Source organism: Dipteris shenzhenensis, chromosome 9 (genome assembly GCF_047967505.1).
Source record: "Dipteris shenzhenensis isolate YYH24624 ecotype China chromosome 9, Dip_SZ_1.0, whole genome shotgun sequence".
Lineage (NCBI taxonomy): Eukaryota > Viridiplantae > Streptophyta > Polypodiopsida > Gleicheniales > Dipteridaceae > Dipteris > Dipteris shenzhenensis.
In genome coordinates, this window is record NC_141604.1 from 46,415,001 (window position 1) to 46,429,381 (window position 14,381).

The 14,381-nt window shown below is 45.8% G+C and overlaps 1 protein-coding gene across 1 annotated transcript in view; it reads left to right on the plus strand.

Annotated features, from left to right (window-relative positions):
* Nucleotides 1–14,381, plus strand: part of FANCM (DEAD/DEAH box RNA helicase family protein) — a 152,100-nt gene that overhangs the window by 101,861 nt on the left and 35,858 nt on the right. Inside the window, exons 18-19 of the mRNA XM_087378925.1 lie at nt 472–798; nt 879–921. Coding sequence (XP_087235051.1) covers nt 472–798; nt 879–921 — 370 coding nt within the window. The remainder of the gene's footprint in view (nt 1–471; nt 799–878; nt 922–14,381) is intronic.

A 14,381-nucleotide genomic window follows, 5' to 3' on the forward strand; every position in this document is an offset into this window, starting at 1 on the left:
GTACAAAGCTTAATTAATTTGTATGTGATGTCTTTGCCAATTCCAAAATCTAGATGTCTTGAATTTCTCCCTTAAGTTCTAAGTTGTGTGTCAATGCAAGTGCTAGTGGAAAAGTGGCTGCAAGGATTTCTCTGCCATCTTTAACAGCATTGTCTGGGGATTTTTAAAATGTTGAATCTCCTGGCTCGTGTATCTAATCTCTTTCTTTGTGCATTCAACTCAGAAATCTTATGAACTGGCATGCATTATTGCTTATCTAATTTGACACTAGCAGCACAAGATTTAGAGTCAAACATATTGTTGGTATGTATACAATGATGTGGCATCTTGGACGTGAAACAAATAATTTGCTCTGTGAGTTAATAAAAATAAAATCACAATTTTGGTGGTATTTAACAATTGTTTCAAAAAGCATGAAGAGAGTCGTGGATACCTTTTGAAAATTTTTAAGCAGTAGATGTGATGTTACAGGTTCCTCATTTGTATAAACCAGAGGCTCAACTGGTTGAGTTATCCATCCTGAAGTTTGTACCTCGAGGAAAGGAGAAACAAAAACCAATACAAACTCTGGACCGAGGCACTCTGGACCTGACAGTAGATGAATTGCTTACTTTAAGAAAGTACTTTGAGCCATCTCAGCTTGCTAGATGGAAGCCATCATTGATTGCTTTTCCACATTGCCAGCTTCTTCCAACTCGTGTATATAAAATAAGACATTCAGTGAGGACAATCTCCATGCTTATCGACACCCTGCAGTCACTGCAGGACAGCAAATTCAAGAGCAAACAGGAAGGCCAGGTATAGGTTTGTAGTATCGTATTATCATTTGAAGGCTACAACCAAAAACACAGGCTTTGAGAATTTCTTTTCGTCTGCAGATTTCTAGCCTCCAAGCAGGCACCCATTCAGACCGTATTCAAGGTACTTTTACCAATCATTTTTTGTCTGGTATAATGCCAAATCGCAGCTTTCAATTTGCTTTCCCGACACATGACATTGCAGGAAAAACTCTGGACACATAGTAAACCATCGTCTCCTTTATCAGATGCTCCTGGCAGAGTTTGGAACTACTCTGCTTCAGCTTGATGCAGCCTTTCTGGTGGTCACTTACCTTCGTAGAGGTGAACCAGGTCACTAGGGAGGATCTCCTATAGCTCCACACATATAGGACCTGGTTAGCGTCATGCAAGCTTTTGGTAAAGCTCAGATTCTGTAGAGATCATTGCCTGTAGAGCTCAAAGGAGGGTTTCATTGATCCCCCCCACGTGCCTTTGGGTTTTGTCCTCACAGCAACTGCATATTCAGTTAGGATGTGCAGATGACATGTTCATGTTTGTATGTGGAGGAGGTTGAGTCAAAGGAGCAATTTGTCTACATAGGCCCCTATAGTATGAGATCCAAGGGATCGTGAGTTTCTTCCAGTTGATGGTGGGGAAGACGGCATATCTGAGTCCCAAAAAGCACAACACGGTAGACCTGCCCACGTGTTGACACACAGGAGGACCGAAGAAATTCCCTGTCTACTCTTTGATTTGGGGAGAGAGATGATGGGACTGAAAGTGGTCGTTGCAAGGCAACAAGCTGTTTCTCGGCACCAGAGGAGAGCAGGGCACAGGCAGGCTACTCATGGTGTCCTATCACGGATTTTGTCACCCCTCAGCAAACTTGTATCCACTTTCTTGGTAACTTTTTTCTTTTACATTTCAATTTCAATAGCATGTTCTGCAAAAGTAGATGAAATTTTTCCTACAGTTTCAGCTAGCTCATGCCAACAGATACATTATTTATTCGCCGTCTTATCTTGTATCTCCGTACCTCTTGGCATGTTTCCTGGCTCACACCCAAGGCCTTGAGAACATTCTCTTGGATGGTTGCTAGGGCGGTCTGCAATCATTGCATTTGATTGGTCCCAGAGATGGGTACTCAGGTGGGGTGTCATACATGATAGACACCTTGATCCCGATCTTAGCGAAGCTCTTCAATGAAGCAGTTTGCGAGGCTTCCCACACATTTGGACCCTCAATACTATCACACCCATACATAAGGAAGGAGATCCCATGAGCCCTGAAAACTATAGGACCATTATGATTGGACATGTTATGTCCAAGATCTATGCATTAGTACTCGACATAGAGGTTAGCCTGGCCACAGAGCTTCGGGGATTCAGAGCCATGGTGCAGGCAAGCTTGCAGGTAGACCATTGGGCCATGGACCATATACCCTCACTCAGGAGGGTGGTTGAGGAGGCCATGGCATGGAGACAGAGAGTGTACTATTGCTTTGTAGATTTCCGTAAGGCTTTTGGCACAATGCCGAGAGCCCGACTCATCAGACGCTTGTAGGAGTTGGGATATGATCAGGAGATCATTTGGGTAGTCATGGCACTTTATGAGAGAATCTCAGGGAGGTTTCGGACTGGTGTAGGGTGGACAAAGAGATCATGAGCACCATTGGGGTCAAAACAAGGTTGTCCTTTGTCACCGACCTTATTTGGCCTCTACATATATGAGCTTGAGGCCTTTATTGGGACACTTTTATATGCATATGATGTGGTCTTGCTATCCTCCCCAGTAGAGGGACTCTAGTGACACCTCTATGCACTACATACTTTTTGTGAGACACATGACTTGAAGATCAACCTTGGTAAAACCAAGGTCATGGCCTTCAACACATCTCGGGCAGCCATGCATAGGGAGCAGTTTACCTTGGATGGGTTTCCAGTGGAGGTAGTTTCATCCTACACCTACTTGAGGGTCATGTTCTCTAGACTGATTTGTTCGATGTGACTAGCACTACAGGCTAGACTGAGCAGGGGGTACGTTGCGGTGGCTAGACTAGAGCGACAATGCTTACATTCTCACTGCTAGTATCCTTAGACAAAGCCTCTCCTCAGGTATGCATAGCAGCCCCCTTGTGGGGGGCCTGACCTATCAGCAGAGATGGAGTGGGTGTGAGTTGAGAGGCTTTTGGTTCTCATGCTATCACGGATGATCCGCCGTAGTAAGCCTTCCGTTCCACAGCAGATAGTTTTGGCTGATTTTGGGCCATCCCCACTATAGGTTGATGCAGCATTTCAGGTCATCACATATCTCTTCCGCATTCGGCAATATGAATCTTACACCTCAGGACGATGCATGCTTCCTTGGTTGGCTTTGGACTCCTCCATGACTAGCAACAGAGGGGGACTAGAGGTGTTGGTATACACATACTTGTAGATAGTTTGAGGGCATGGGGCTCAATGTAGGCAAGCTACCCCCATTTCAGTATAGTGTTGAGGCCCCCTCTATCCCGCTTACATATCACAAGGTGAACTAGGTTATTTGATAGGATCTCCTGTAGTTACACTTTTAGGACTTGGTTGGCACCCCATGAGCTCCCTGTGAAGCTCAGCTTTTACGGAGACCATTACATACGGATCTTAGAGGAGACCCACCAAGGTATACATGGATCCACCCCCCTCACTCCATGACGATTTGAATCGGGCGGTTTTGGGTCTCATCATACTTCCTCCTTATAGAGAGTGGTTGAGCGGAGGGCATACCCAGAGAGGGATGCATTTGTATCCTGTGCGCCTCCCAAGAGATCGGGTTAGAGGAGCAATTCACTTTCAAGTGATCGGTATATTATGAGATCAGGGGTCAATACCACTGTCTTTTCAAAGACGGCTTCAGCTCCCTACCCAGTTTCCTTTCTTACCCAGATCAGAGGTGTTTGGCAACATTCATGCATGAGGCTGTATGACACAGGGAGCGCTTGCTCAGAGCACATAGGGGAGATCACTTTTGTACTTTGCAACTTGCATTCCAAGCATATTGTGGTAGATGATGCAATTCCAATCTCTTATTCTTCGTCACATATTGTACACCCTCATGATGGATTTCATCTCAATGGGTTGTATGCGAATTTTTAGAAGTATCATTGAGTTAGGGATTGACCCCCAAGTGCCATCTCAGTAAAGCAAAACTTGGACAACGAGAGCACTAAAATCTCCAACGTTGGTATGCCATCTAGAGTTTCTTTAGTTACATTTAGATCCAAACATGTTGGAGCTGGTCCATCCTGCCTTTAGTCGGTGTTCTATGCATGCACTTTATCCATGATTTGCCGGCGCATCAATATCCAATCATTTGAATGAGTTGACTGGCTGACTATTTCAATTGTCGCCTTTATATGTGAAACGTTGAGACCTTTGGCTGATTAGTTTTGACTACCTTGACTTTTGTTTTTCCCAAATTGACAAATAAACTACTTGTTTCACAAGACTCTTTAACAACATGTAGGAGGCGCTACAACGTGTCAACCTCACATGCAAAGAGTACAATGTTATCAGTATATAAAAGCAACATAATAACAGTGTCGTTGAGAGAGAACATCCTTGTTTTGCCCCCAAATCACCATGAATGGACAAGAGAACCGTCCTCTGTTTTGAGCATATAATGCACATGCTCTAAATTGATATTCTTCGGGTGTGCTTGGTTGTACCATATGTTCTTGCAAACCCTTCTTGGCAACAAAAATTAATGACTTTCCGAAAGTCCGCAACAAGCAACCATACAAATTTGTAACTTAAGCCGGCTTTCTTTTGTAATAACCCAAAGGGCAACTAGATGGTCTAATGTGCAGTGATTTGACAAGGAACCCACTTGACCAGTGGTCGTTTCTAAATGCTTCTCTTCCATTGACTGATCTTCTTTTCCATAATTGTGCAATACAACTTTGCAAAGGTGGAGCCTACCGTGATTGTTCGGTAATTGGAGAGCTCATTCTTGTTTTCTCCTTTTGATTTGCCACTCTTTAGGAAAGCCATCAATACTTTCTTAATTAAGTAACATACATATGCGCTCTCGAGTGAATGGGCTAGTCCATTTGATAAGGTCCAATGACACGTGAAGAGCATCCGTTGCCTTTCCATTAGCTAAAAGGTGTAATCCCTTTGTCACCACATCTATTGATATTCTACCAACTTCCTCATGTGAGAAATCTATTTGAATTTCTTCCACATTAGAGTGTGTGTACAACGTTTGGGGGTGGGGGGGGGGGAAGACAGAGAGAAGTAGTAGAAGTAGAATTTATTATTGTCCTCGGGGGTCCAAAAATGACCCATGGGACCTAATCCATTAGTACAAAAATCTCCTCCGATGTGGAGGGGTCAAGAATTTTCAAGTTCTTGACGGTACAAAAAAAGACGGGTGACAAAAGACCCCAACGTTGCCGGAGGGGCAATGTTGAGAACCGATGAGAGCTGAGTGGTGTCTATCGGTATCTGCTGGTAGTCGTCCTTGTAGGGCTACATGTGCCTTTGTCTCAATTGTTTGTGAATCACAAAATTTGCAAACTCTGGCATGTCATGGCAAATTTGGCCAAGCTCCTTTCTCTATTGCCAAGGTGTGTCATCGTGTGCGGAATCTGGCAATATTCCTGCGATAGAGAAGAGGGATGGGAGTGTTGATGTATGGCTGAGTAGAGGCATCTGATGACCAGCATAGGGGGTTTATTTGATCTTGGTAGTATTCTAACTTTGTCTTTTTTTCTGCTGTCAACCATTGATCTTGTAGGGTGCATAGTAAGGACATTTGGAATTCTTGTAGAGTGACCTTTTCTGGTGGCATAGTCAAGTATGATTCCACTTTCCATCTGCTGAACCATTTCCTTATGTCTGTCCCCCATCCTAAACAGATGATCTTGCTTTAATGGTTTTTTTGAAGTTTCATACTTGTTGTCCATGCTCTGTGTGGTAATCTGTCTATTGGCATTTGTTGCACGTCCACTAGATATTGCATCACTCTGATCAATGCATGAAACTCAATTGGCCTCCTGCCTGTTTCCAATAGGAGCTTTGAGTAAGGGGTAGTAGCCTTGACTCCTAGATGTCGTCGTAGGAATGCTTTCTGCATTTTTTCAATCTCATTCCATGTGGATGGAGAGATGCTGCCTCCCCATACTTCTACTCCGTATAGCACTGTTTGAACTACATATGTATCAAACAACATATTCCGGATCTTCCGGTTCCGGGTGTTAGTGTGCCTACAGTCATTTTCAAATTGATAGTATTTTCCCCAACCTATATCCAACCTTCTTTGTACACATTGCCACCATCTGTGGTCGGCTGGTATGTCGATTCCCAAGTATTTAAAGGTATTCACATATTCAATGGGCTGCCCCTCAAAGCTGCCATCATTTTGGTTTTGGTGACATTAATTTGCAGCCCACTTTCATTGCAAAAGACTTGAAGTGTCTGTAGTAGTTGATGCATGGAATTAGGATCATAGGCAAAAAGAACCACATTATCTGCATATAGAAGCAACAATATTGCCCATAGCCCGAGCTTGGGTCCTTGTGGACTTCTCATGCTGTAAATTCATTTATGAGTTCTTCTAACTTGTTAATGCAGATTCCAAACAGTGTAGGTGAGAGAGGACAGCCTTGTTTTACCCCCATATTACTTTGAAATGCAGCTGACAGTCCATGCTCTTGTTTTAGTCTGCATAATACTTTCTTTTATATTCGGGAGATGCCTACCCTTAATGCCAAGGGGACTCCGAGGTCTTGCATTCTTTTCCATAGGCCCCCTCTCAGGACTGTATCAAATGCCTTCTTAAAATCTACAAAACAGCACAAAAGAGTTTTTAGTCCGCTTTCATCCATGAGTACTCTTAATGTGACTAGATGATCTGCAGTCCTATGCTCTTTACGGAAGCCTGCTTGTCCAATGGCCCTCTTCTTGGTCTCTTCGGCCCAAGTGCTAATTTTTGCTTCAAGCACTGTGCTAAAAAGTTTAGCTAGTGTGGATCTGACCATTATAGTTATGTAGTTAGTGACTGAATTTTTGTCTCCCCCTTTGAATAGGGGCGGAACCCAATTCTCTTGCCAGTCAAGTGGAAAGCTATGGTGTAGAGCATTTGTCAGTATATGTGATAGCCATTGTCGTGCCCTATCTTTTGTCCATTTTAAGAGTTCATCACACATATGCATGTGGTCAGAGGCCTTTCCATTTGCCATCTGTCTCATCAGCCCGGCTTCAATGTCCTGAAAAGTGAAAGGGTTGACTGAGGCATATGACATTTCTTCATTTCCCATTTCTGTTGCATTGGCATGGTTGTACAGTTTGATAACATACTCAAGCATTTCCTCATCTGAGATATTTCCCATGACCTTTTTCTTCAGGCCCTTAACCCGTTTCCACCCCTTTCTGGAATTCTTGATGAAGGTGAGCAAATCAGATTTTTCCCTTTCCAGAATGTAATTTCTTTTTTTCTTCCTCGTGGGGGCATTGCATTGCTTCTCCTTCTGTCACAGTAGAGGTTTGCATCAGAAATATGTTTCAGCTAGTTTCTTGCATTCATCATCATACCATTTCTTACATGGCAGCCCTTTATGCAGCTTCTTTTTGTCTTGAGGAATTGCTCCAAAAACCTGTGTTGCTGTGTTGAGGACAGCTTCTCCGAGGGCTTCCCATGTAGGTGTGATTGCCATTGCATTCAGCTTTGCATCCAGTGTGATGGCATATTTTTTCTGCTTGTCTTGATCTATTCGGAAGCCTCTTGAATTGGCTGCAAATTTCTGCACTTCTGTTTCAATGTGGATACCAAGAGTCATCCATACTGGGAGATGGTCTGACTCAGGATATTTTTCTCCTATCCTGAAAGTTTCTATGTCATGTAGAGCATTGACATGTGCCAAGGCATAGTCTAGGACACTGTGTCCCCCGCTGGTGGAGAAACATGCCATCTTGTCAGTCCTTGGAAAGAGTTGCATCCCATTCAAAATTGGCATGTGCAGTCCATTCTCAGAGAGAGAGAGAGAGAGAGAGAGAGAGAGAGAGAGAGAGAAAGAAAGAAAGAAAGTGTATTATTGTCCACTAAAGGCCAAAATGGGCCCATGGGACATCAAGAACTCTGCATACAAGATAGCACAAAATCAACGTGCCACAAAGAAGAGGCATCGTCGAATATCATCTAAGTGCTACGCAATACAATGCAAGTGAAAGTACATAATGTCAAATCTGAGCCTAAATACAAAGTAAACTAGATGCAAGGAAACCGCCCCCGGGTGCAAAATGGGGGGATGAGTACAATATGCCAATGCAAAGATACAAGTCCAGGTGTCACGGAGTCTGAGAACCAAAATAATACTGGAAATCCTGTCCATCGACTCTGCCTCCTGCTATGAGAGTACAAAGCAAAGGTGAGGTGAGCGGCTGGTGGGGCGAGATCTCCATGAGTAAGTCTCCTCCGAAAAGCTGCCATCATCCTGGATCTTCTGCAGATGAAGCGGCGAGTACGTCCCCTATGTAACAAGATCCTGCGGCGTCTACAAACCATCTCATATGTACATCCACAGGGTGGAGGCATGTGTCCTGTGTGAGCTCTGACCTCCTCGTGCTCCTCCTGGTCTCTGTCCTCTGGTATAGCGTGTGCCTGAGCTCTATCAGGCTGGGCTCTATCACGCTCCCGTCTGTGCTGATGGTCTCTGAGGTAGTCTCGTCGAAGCATAGTGGCCTCCTTGACATAAAGAGCTAGGCAATGCTGATCCTCGTAGTCCATCACTCGTGAGAGAGGTCCAAAGCCATCCGTGAAGAGACAGTGGAATCTACCTCTGAGCTCATAATATAGCGGGCATCTGCAAATGAAGTGCTCCTCTGACTCCACCTCTCCCATGGTGCAACAAGGGCAGATCCTGGTCTCTCGGCCTGGTCGCCATCCATCCTCCATGCGTCGCATCCTACCAGCCTCTATCTCGAGCTGATGCGAAGAGACTCTAAGCTGGCCAAGGGCAATCCTCAGTGAGTGGGACATGTGGATACCTGTATAGCCTGGTGGAATGACAAATCCATCCTCTGAGATCCGAAGGAAGTGGTCACGATATGTGGCCATCTTCGTCGGAAGCTGCGTGGGATAAATCCAAGTGCGATACGTATGAAGCTGCAGCAAGTCTGCTCTCGTGACCTGGCTAAGCTCGTGGCGAGTCAACTCGAGATGAGGGGCATCTATGCTGTATCGGAAGGGAGGCAGTCTATCCATGTCTACTCCAAGAGATGTGAGCCACCTAGTGAGTCTGAAGTACCAGCAGTATCGGGCCCCAGATCGTGCCAACTCCATAGAAGATGCAAGTGCTAACCATGGCAACCGAGCTCTGCCTAATGCTGAGTCTCCAAACTCCCTAACCCTGTGCAAATACATGACCGACTGAAACGCTGCATCCAATGCAAGGGGAGTAGCTCCAAACTCTGCTGGCATGATCTCGTGCGGAACTGTAGCCTTGGTCCTAATGAGCCGAGAGAACACGATGATCTTTAACCTCTCTACTCATCTCCAATCTGCAGCGCCGAGGTCTCCTGCCCAGAAAGGAGCTGCATACATCGCAGCTGGTCTCACCAATGTATCAAAAAGCAAGGATTTCGTATCAGGATGCTGAAAGTGGGACTGAAAACACTGACGCTCAAGATGAGCCAACGAAGCATACCCTTTACTAATCCTATCTCGTGCTGCATATGTCATGGTGAAAACCGGTCCCCTGAAAACTGCCCCCAAATAAGTGTACTCTCTAACAAGCTCAATGGGCTGTCCGTCATAAGTGAAGCAAAACTCATCCGTGCTGTAAATACGATCAGAGGTGTTGAAAACCATAACCTTGGTCTTGCCAAGGTTTACGGTCAACCCCCTATCCTGGCAAAACCTGTGGAGTGCCTCAATATGTGCCTTGAGGCCCTGAGCAGTAGAGGAAATGAGAACCACATCGTCCGCATACAGGAGGATAGAAATGGAGGATCCTGAGAGAGTAGGGCCCACCCCGCCTGTCATCTGTACAAACATCTCTAGCTCATCAATATATAATCCAAAGAGAGTAGGAGAGAGCGGGCAACCCTGCTTCACCCCAATCGTGTTGCATACCTGCTCTGAGAGCCCCTCACGTGTCCGAACCCGACTAGTGACCCTCTCATACAAAGCCATGATAGCCCACTGTATCTCTCCACTGAAGCCCATCTGGCGAATCCTCTGAAACAATCTGAATCGCGGAACTGTGTCAAATGCCTTCCTGAAGTCCACGAAGCAACAATAAAGCCGTTGCCTTTGTGACTTCGCCTCCTCTACCAGTGCCCTGAGTGTGAGGATGTGGTCAAGTGTCGAATGATCCTTGCGAAATCCAGCCTGCCCTTTGGCTCTGAGTCCTGTCCTCTCGGCATGGTCATTTATACGGCTTTCCAAAACTGATGCATAGATCTTGGCCATAACGTGGCCAATCATGATGGTCCTGTAATTCGACGGCTCCATAGGGTCCCCCGACTTGTGAATAGGTACTATGGTATTGCCTAACTAGGACTGTGGTAGGCCTGTACAAACAGACTCATTGAAGAGACGGGAAAGAACAAAATCTAAGGCATCAATCCCATGGATTACATGCTCCGCTTGCAATCCATCATGATCCTTAGCTCTCCCGTTCTTCAACGGTGGACTGCTGCACGGACACTCTCTGGTGTGAAGAGACTAGATGAAGCTGGCCTAGGGGAATGGGATAAATCGATGGTTGGCTGATCTGGAACATCGTATAGAGCTGAAGTGTATGCAGACCAGACACGTGGATCTGTGAGGGGGCTCTGAGACTTCGAGCGGAGGAATTTTCTCCAGAATTCCTTGGAGTCACAGCTGAAAAGCAAGCTTCTCAGCTCCTCCTCATTCCGGGCTAGAAATTGGCGTTTCTTGCACCTAACCAACCACTTGTAGTCTCTCTTGGTTTCGGCAAGGAGGGGAGACTTCTCCTTGGTCTCAAGGTGAAGTTTCCTGCGGAGTTCCTTACACTCCTCGTCATACCAACCGTTGCAAGGAACAAGACCAACCGGTGGGGGACTAGACGAATGACATGTGGCAGGGAACGACATGTGAGCGGCAGAAACGAGTGAAGTATGTACAAGTTCCCACCGGTCCTACGTGGATGGTAGAGCATCTAATAGATGAGGACGGAGTAGGCGGTTGAGGTTCTGGCTATATACATCATCGAACTGGTGGTCGAAATGAACCTCATAATAGGGTTGGCGGTCATGATAACGAGGGGGGGGTGGGTCATGGGAGACATGAGTCAAAGTAAAGTGGATGAGTGCATGGTCGGCAGAGGGCATGAAGGGGCTAACAGTAAGGCTATGGATGGAAGGGACTAGAGTCGGGGGACCTATAATGTAGTCGATCACGCTAGTACCACGCCCAGAAGCAGAAGAGAATGTAGGCATGGAAGACTGTGGCCACCTGGACAAGCCGTTATAAATGACCATACTGTGCGAGGTGAGGAGCTCCAGTAACTGACGTCCCTGATCTGTGGGCTGTACTGTGCAATGTGATGAAGTTCGACACAGGCTATTAGTGCATCAAGGTGTCTCTGGAGGCCCTCGTTGATGAACACAAAAGTGCCACATCATCTGTAGATAGCAATATCCAGATCAGCGTGCGAGCTGAGAGCACCCATCCCCCCCCCCTCCCCAAGTGTATGCATAACTATCTCAAGCTCGTCAATGTAGAGGCCAAACAAGGTAGGTGATAAAGGACACCCTTGTTTGACCCCCCAATAGTGCTCATGATCTCCTCTGTCCACCCCAACCTTGCTCGAACTCTGCCTGAGACTCTCTCATAAAGTGCCTTGATGGCCCAAATGATCTCTTAGTCATACCCCAGATCCTGTAGGCGTCAGAGGAGGCGGGCTCTCTCAGAACTGTATCAAAGGCTTTGCGGAAATCCACAAAGCAACAATATACCCTTTGCTTTTGTGCCCTTGCCTCCTCGATGATACACCTGAATGAGAGAATGTGATCCATGGTCCCATGATTGCGTCGGGGAATCTAGTTTGCCCGGCTGCTCTAAGTCCCCCGCACTTTGCGAATCGACTGACCTCAGAATTAAGCATTGATGCATAAATCTTGGACATGACATGTCCTATCATAATGGTTCTGTAGTTCTGCGGGCTCATGGGATCCCTTGCCCTGTGGATGGGTGAGATAGTGTTGACAGTCCAGGTGAGTGGAAACCCAAGACAAACAGCTTCATTAAAGAGATTTGCTAAGATCGGGGCTAGGAGATTAATCCCATATGCAATGAATTTAGTGCATAGGCCCTCATGATCTTTCGCTCGGCCATTATGAAGTTTCATCCTGGCATCCTTCACCCCCCCTAATGAAGTGTGTGCAGGATGTGGGGTGGGGTATGTGAGAGATCAAGAGTTGGCTGATTTGGGATATCATAAGGTTTGCGTGCATAATTATGCCATACTTGAGTGTCAATGAGTGGTGAAAGGGACCGTCCCTCTAGAAATCTCTGCCAAAAGTCGTTAGAGTTGTAACTAAACAGAATATTCAGTAATTCTTCATCGTTTCAGCAGACGAAATCCATCCTCTTCCTAAAAACCAATCGACGATATTCACATAGCGGCTCTGGTTCATTTGGGAGGTGGTTTTGGGTTTCGAATCTAAGTTGACGGCGTAAAGCCTTGCACTCATCATCGTACCAGCTATTACAAGGGATGGTCCCCAGGTGGTAGTAATCCACTGGAGCGAGTAGTGTGAGGGAAAGCCTGAAGGGAAGCCTCGTGTAGTGAGCGGGTGACTAGAGCAACACGGTCCTCTAGTAAGGGTATAAAATCAATATATGTGAGAAGTATGTAAAGACCAGCTGAAATATAGGCGAGAGGCTGTGGTCGAAGTGTATGTCATGATAAGTAGTGTGAGTAATCCGTGGTGTGGGAGGTACCGTGAGATGGGGGGTAGAGATACTAAAGAAGAGGTATGTGTGATCACCCACAGGAGGATAGCGACAATAAAGCCAGTGATACGAGAGGTGAAGGCAAGGGATCCCATGATGTAATCAATAACACTAGAGCCCCCTCCATGTGGGAAGTGGGTAAAACCACCTGTGGAGGGCCATCTATCAAGACAATTATAAATGATAAGATCATGCATCTTGCCTAGATCTAATAGGGCCTACCCGTAAATGTGACTGGAGCTCGTCTAGCTGACACTTGCAGCATACCTGCATCCTCAAGATCAATGTTTGGTAATAAAATGGAAATCATCTCTGAATTCAAGAAGTGGTACCTGACGAGCCCCTGTCCTCGTGTTGAAGTCCCCAACAAGGAGGACTTCCCCGCGGCTCGAGAGGTCGACAATGTCTTGGTATAGACGTGCATACGGTGGTGTCTCTGTCTCCTCTCGGACTTCTTGAGAAAAGTGTGAGGTTTCGGGAGGGAAATAAGCATATTGCAACGAACAAATCCCGGCTGTCTATGTGTCGGATCCGGATCCAGAGAATTGGTCCCAGAAGAGTGGACCTGTCAAGAACTGCTACTCCTCCCGATCCTCGTACTCCCCCTGTGTCCCTCGTCTCATCTTTGTGGGCAGACTCCAATGTATATCCTCTGACTACTGGTAGTGGGCGTTCTGGACTCTGATGTGTCTCTGTATAAAAGACTATGCCATGACCTGTATAAGATTTCGAGAAGTTTCCTGGTTTTGACCACAAGGTTCCATTACAGTTCCACATGATACAGGACAGGGTCCTGGTATGCTGAATCTCATAGACCCCACCTCCCTATGTGGGAGGAGGGGCAGATGTATCAAACTACTGCCCACTTCCCATCCTTGCGGGCCTGATCCTGTTGTTGTATCAAAGTGCGTCTTTCCTCAACCGGCAAGGGGGTGAGATCCTCATCCATGGATATCAATAGCTGTTCCCATAAGACTGATCTACGTCGTAGAGCCGAGAGTCGTGCATGAGAAACCTAATACAAACAAGCTGAAAGGGTGGAGCTAGTAAACGAGCACCAACACCCATGCTACATGCCACATGCTACATAGCCATAAGAACATCAATATAGAGCATAACATCAATATGTCCCTCCCCATCATTACTATTATTGGAGATGTATTACTGTTTTTGGAAGTCTTCACGGGCCTATGAGACAAAGCACAATCCAAAGGCAAAACATCCAAGCCATTGTGGGCTGAAGAAAATGCTCACTAGGGTCCTTGCTGAGTAGTATGATGAACTTGTAATTCAAACCTACTTGTACTCAATCTCAAAATCAGAATAATAGCCAGGTGGCATGATGGCTCTCCTATGAGCTGTGAAGATATCTCGTATCTGTTTGGCGGGTTGTCTCTCACAGACATTATAATATGGTATGATATGATATTATTAATGCTTATCTGAGACCCAACAGGGTCGATTGGACAGAGTGATGACATGTTGCAGCTCTAGGACTGTCAATTGCAAATTCCTTAGATTTACTGTATGTAGGATCCTACTATTTTTGCTAGCTGGCCAAAGAAGCTAAGCAGACTCACAGTGAGAGAATCTGTATCTCATATTTCTCCTTGATGCGTTGATAAGCCCGACATACAATAA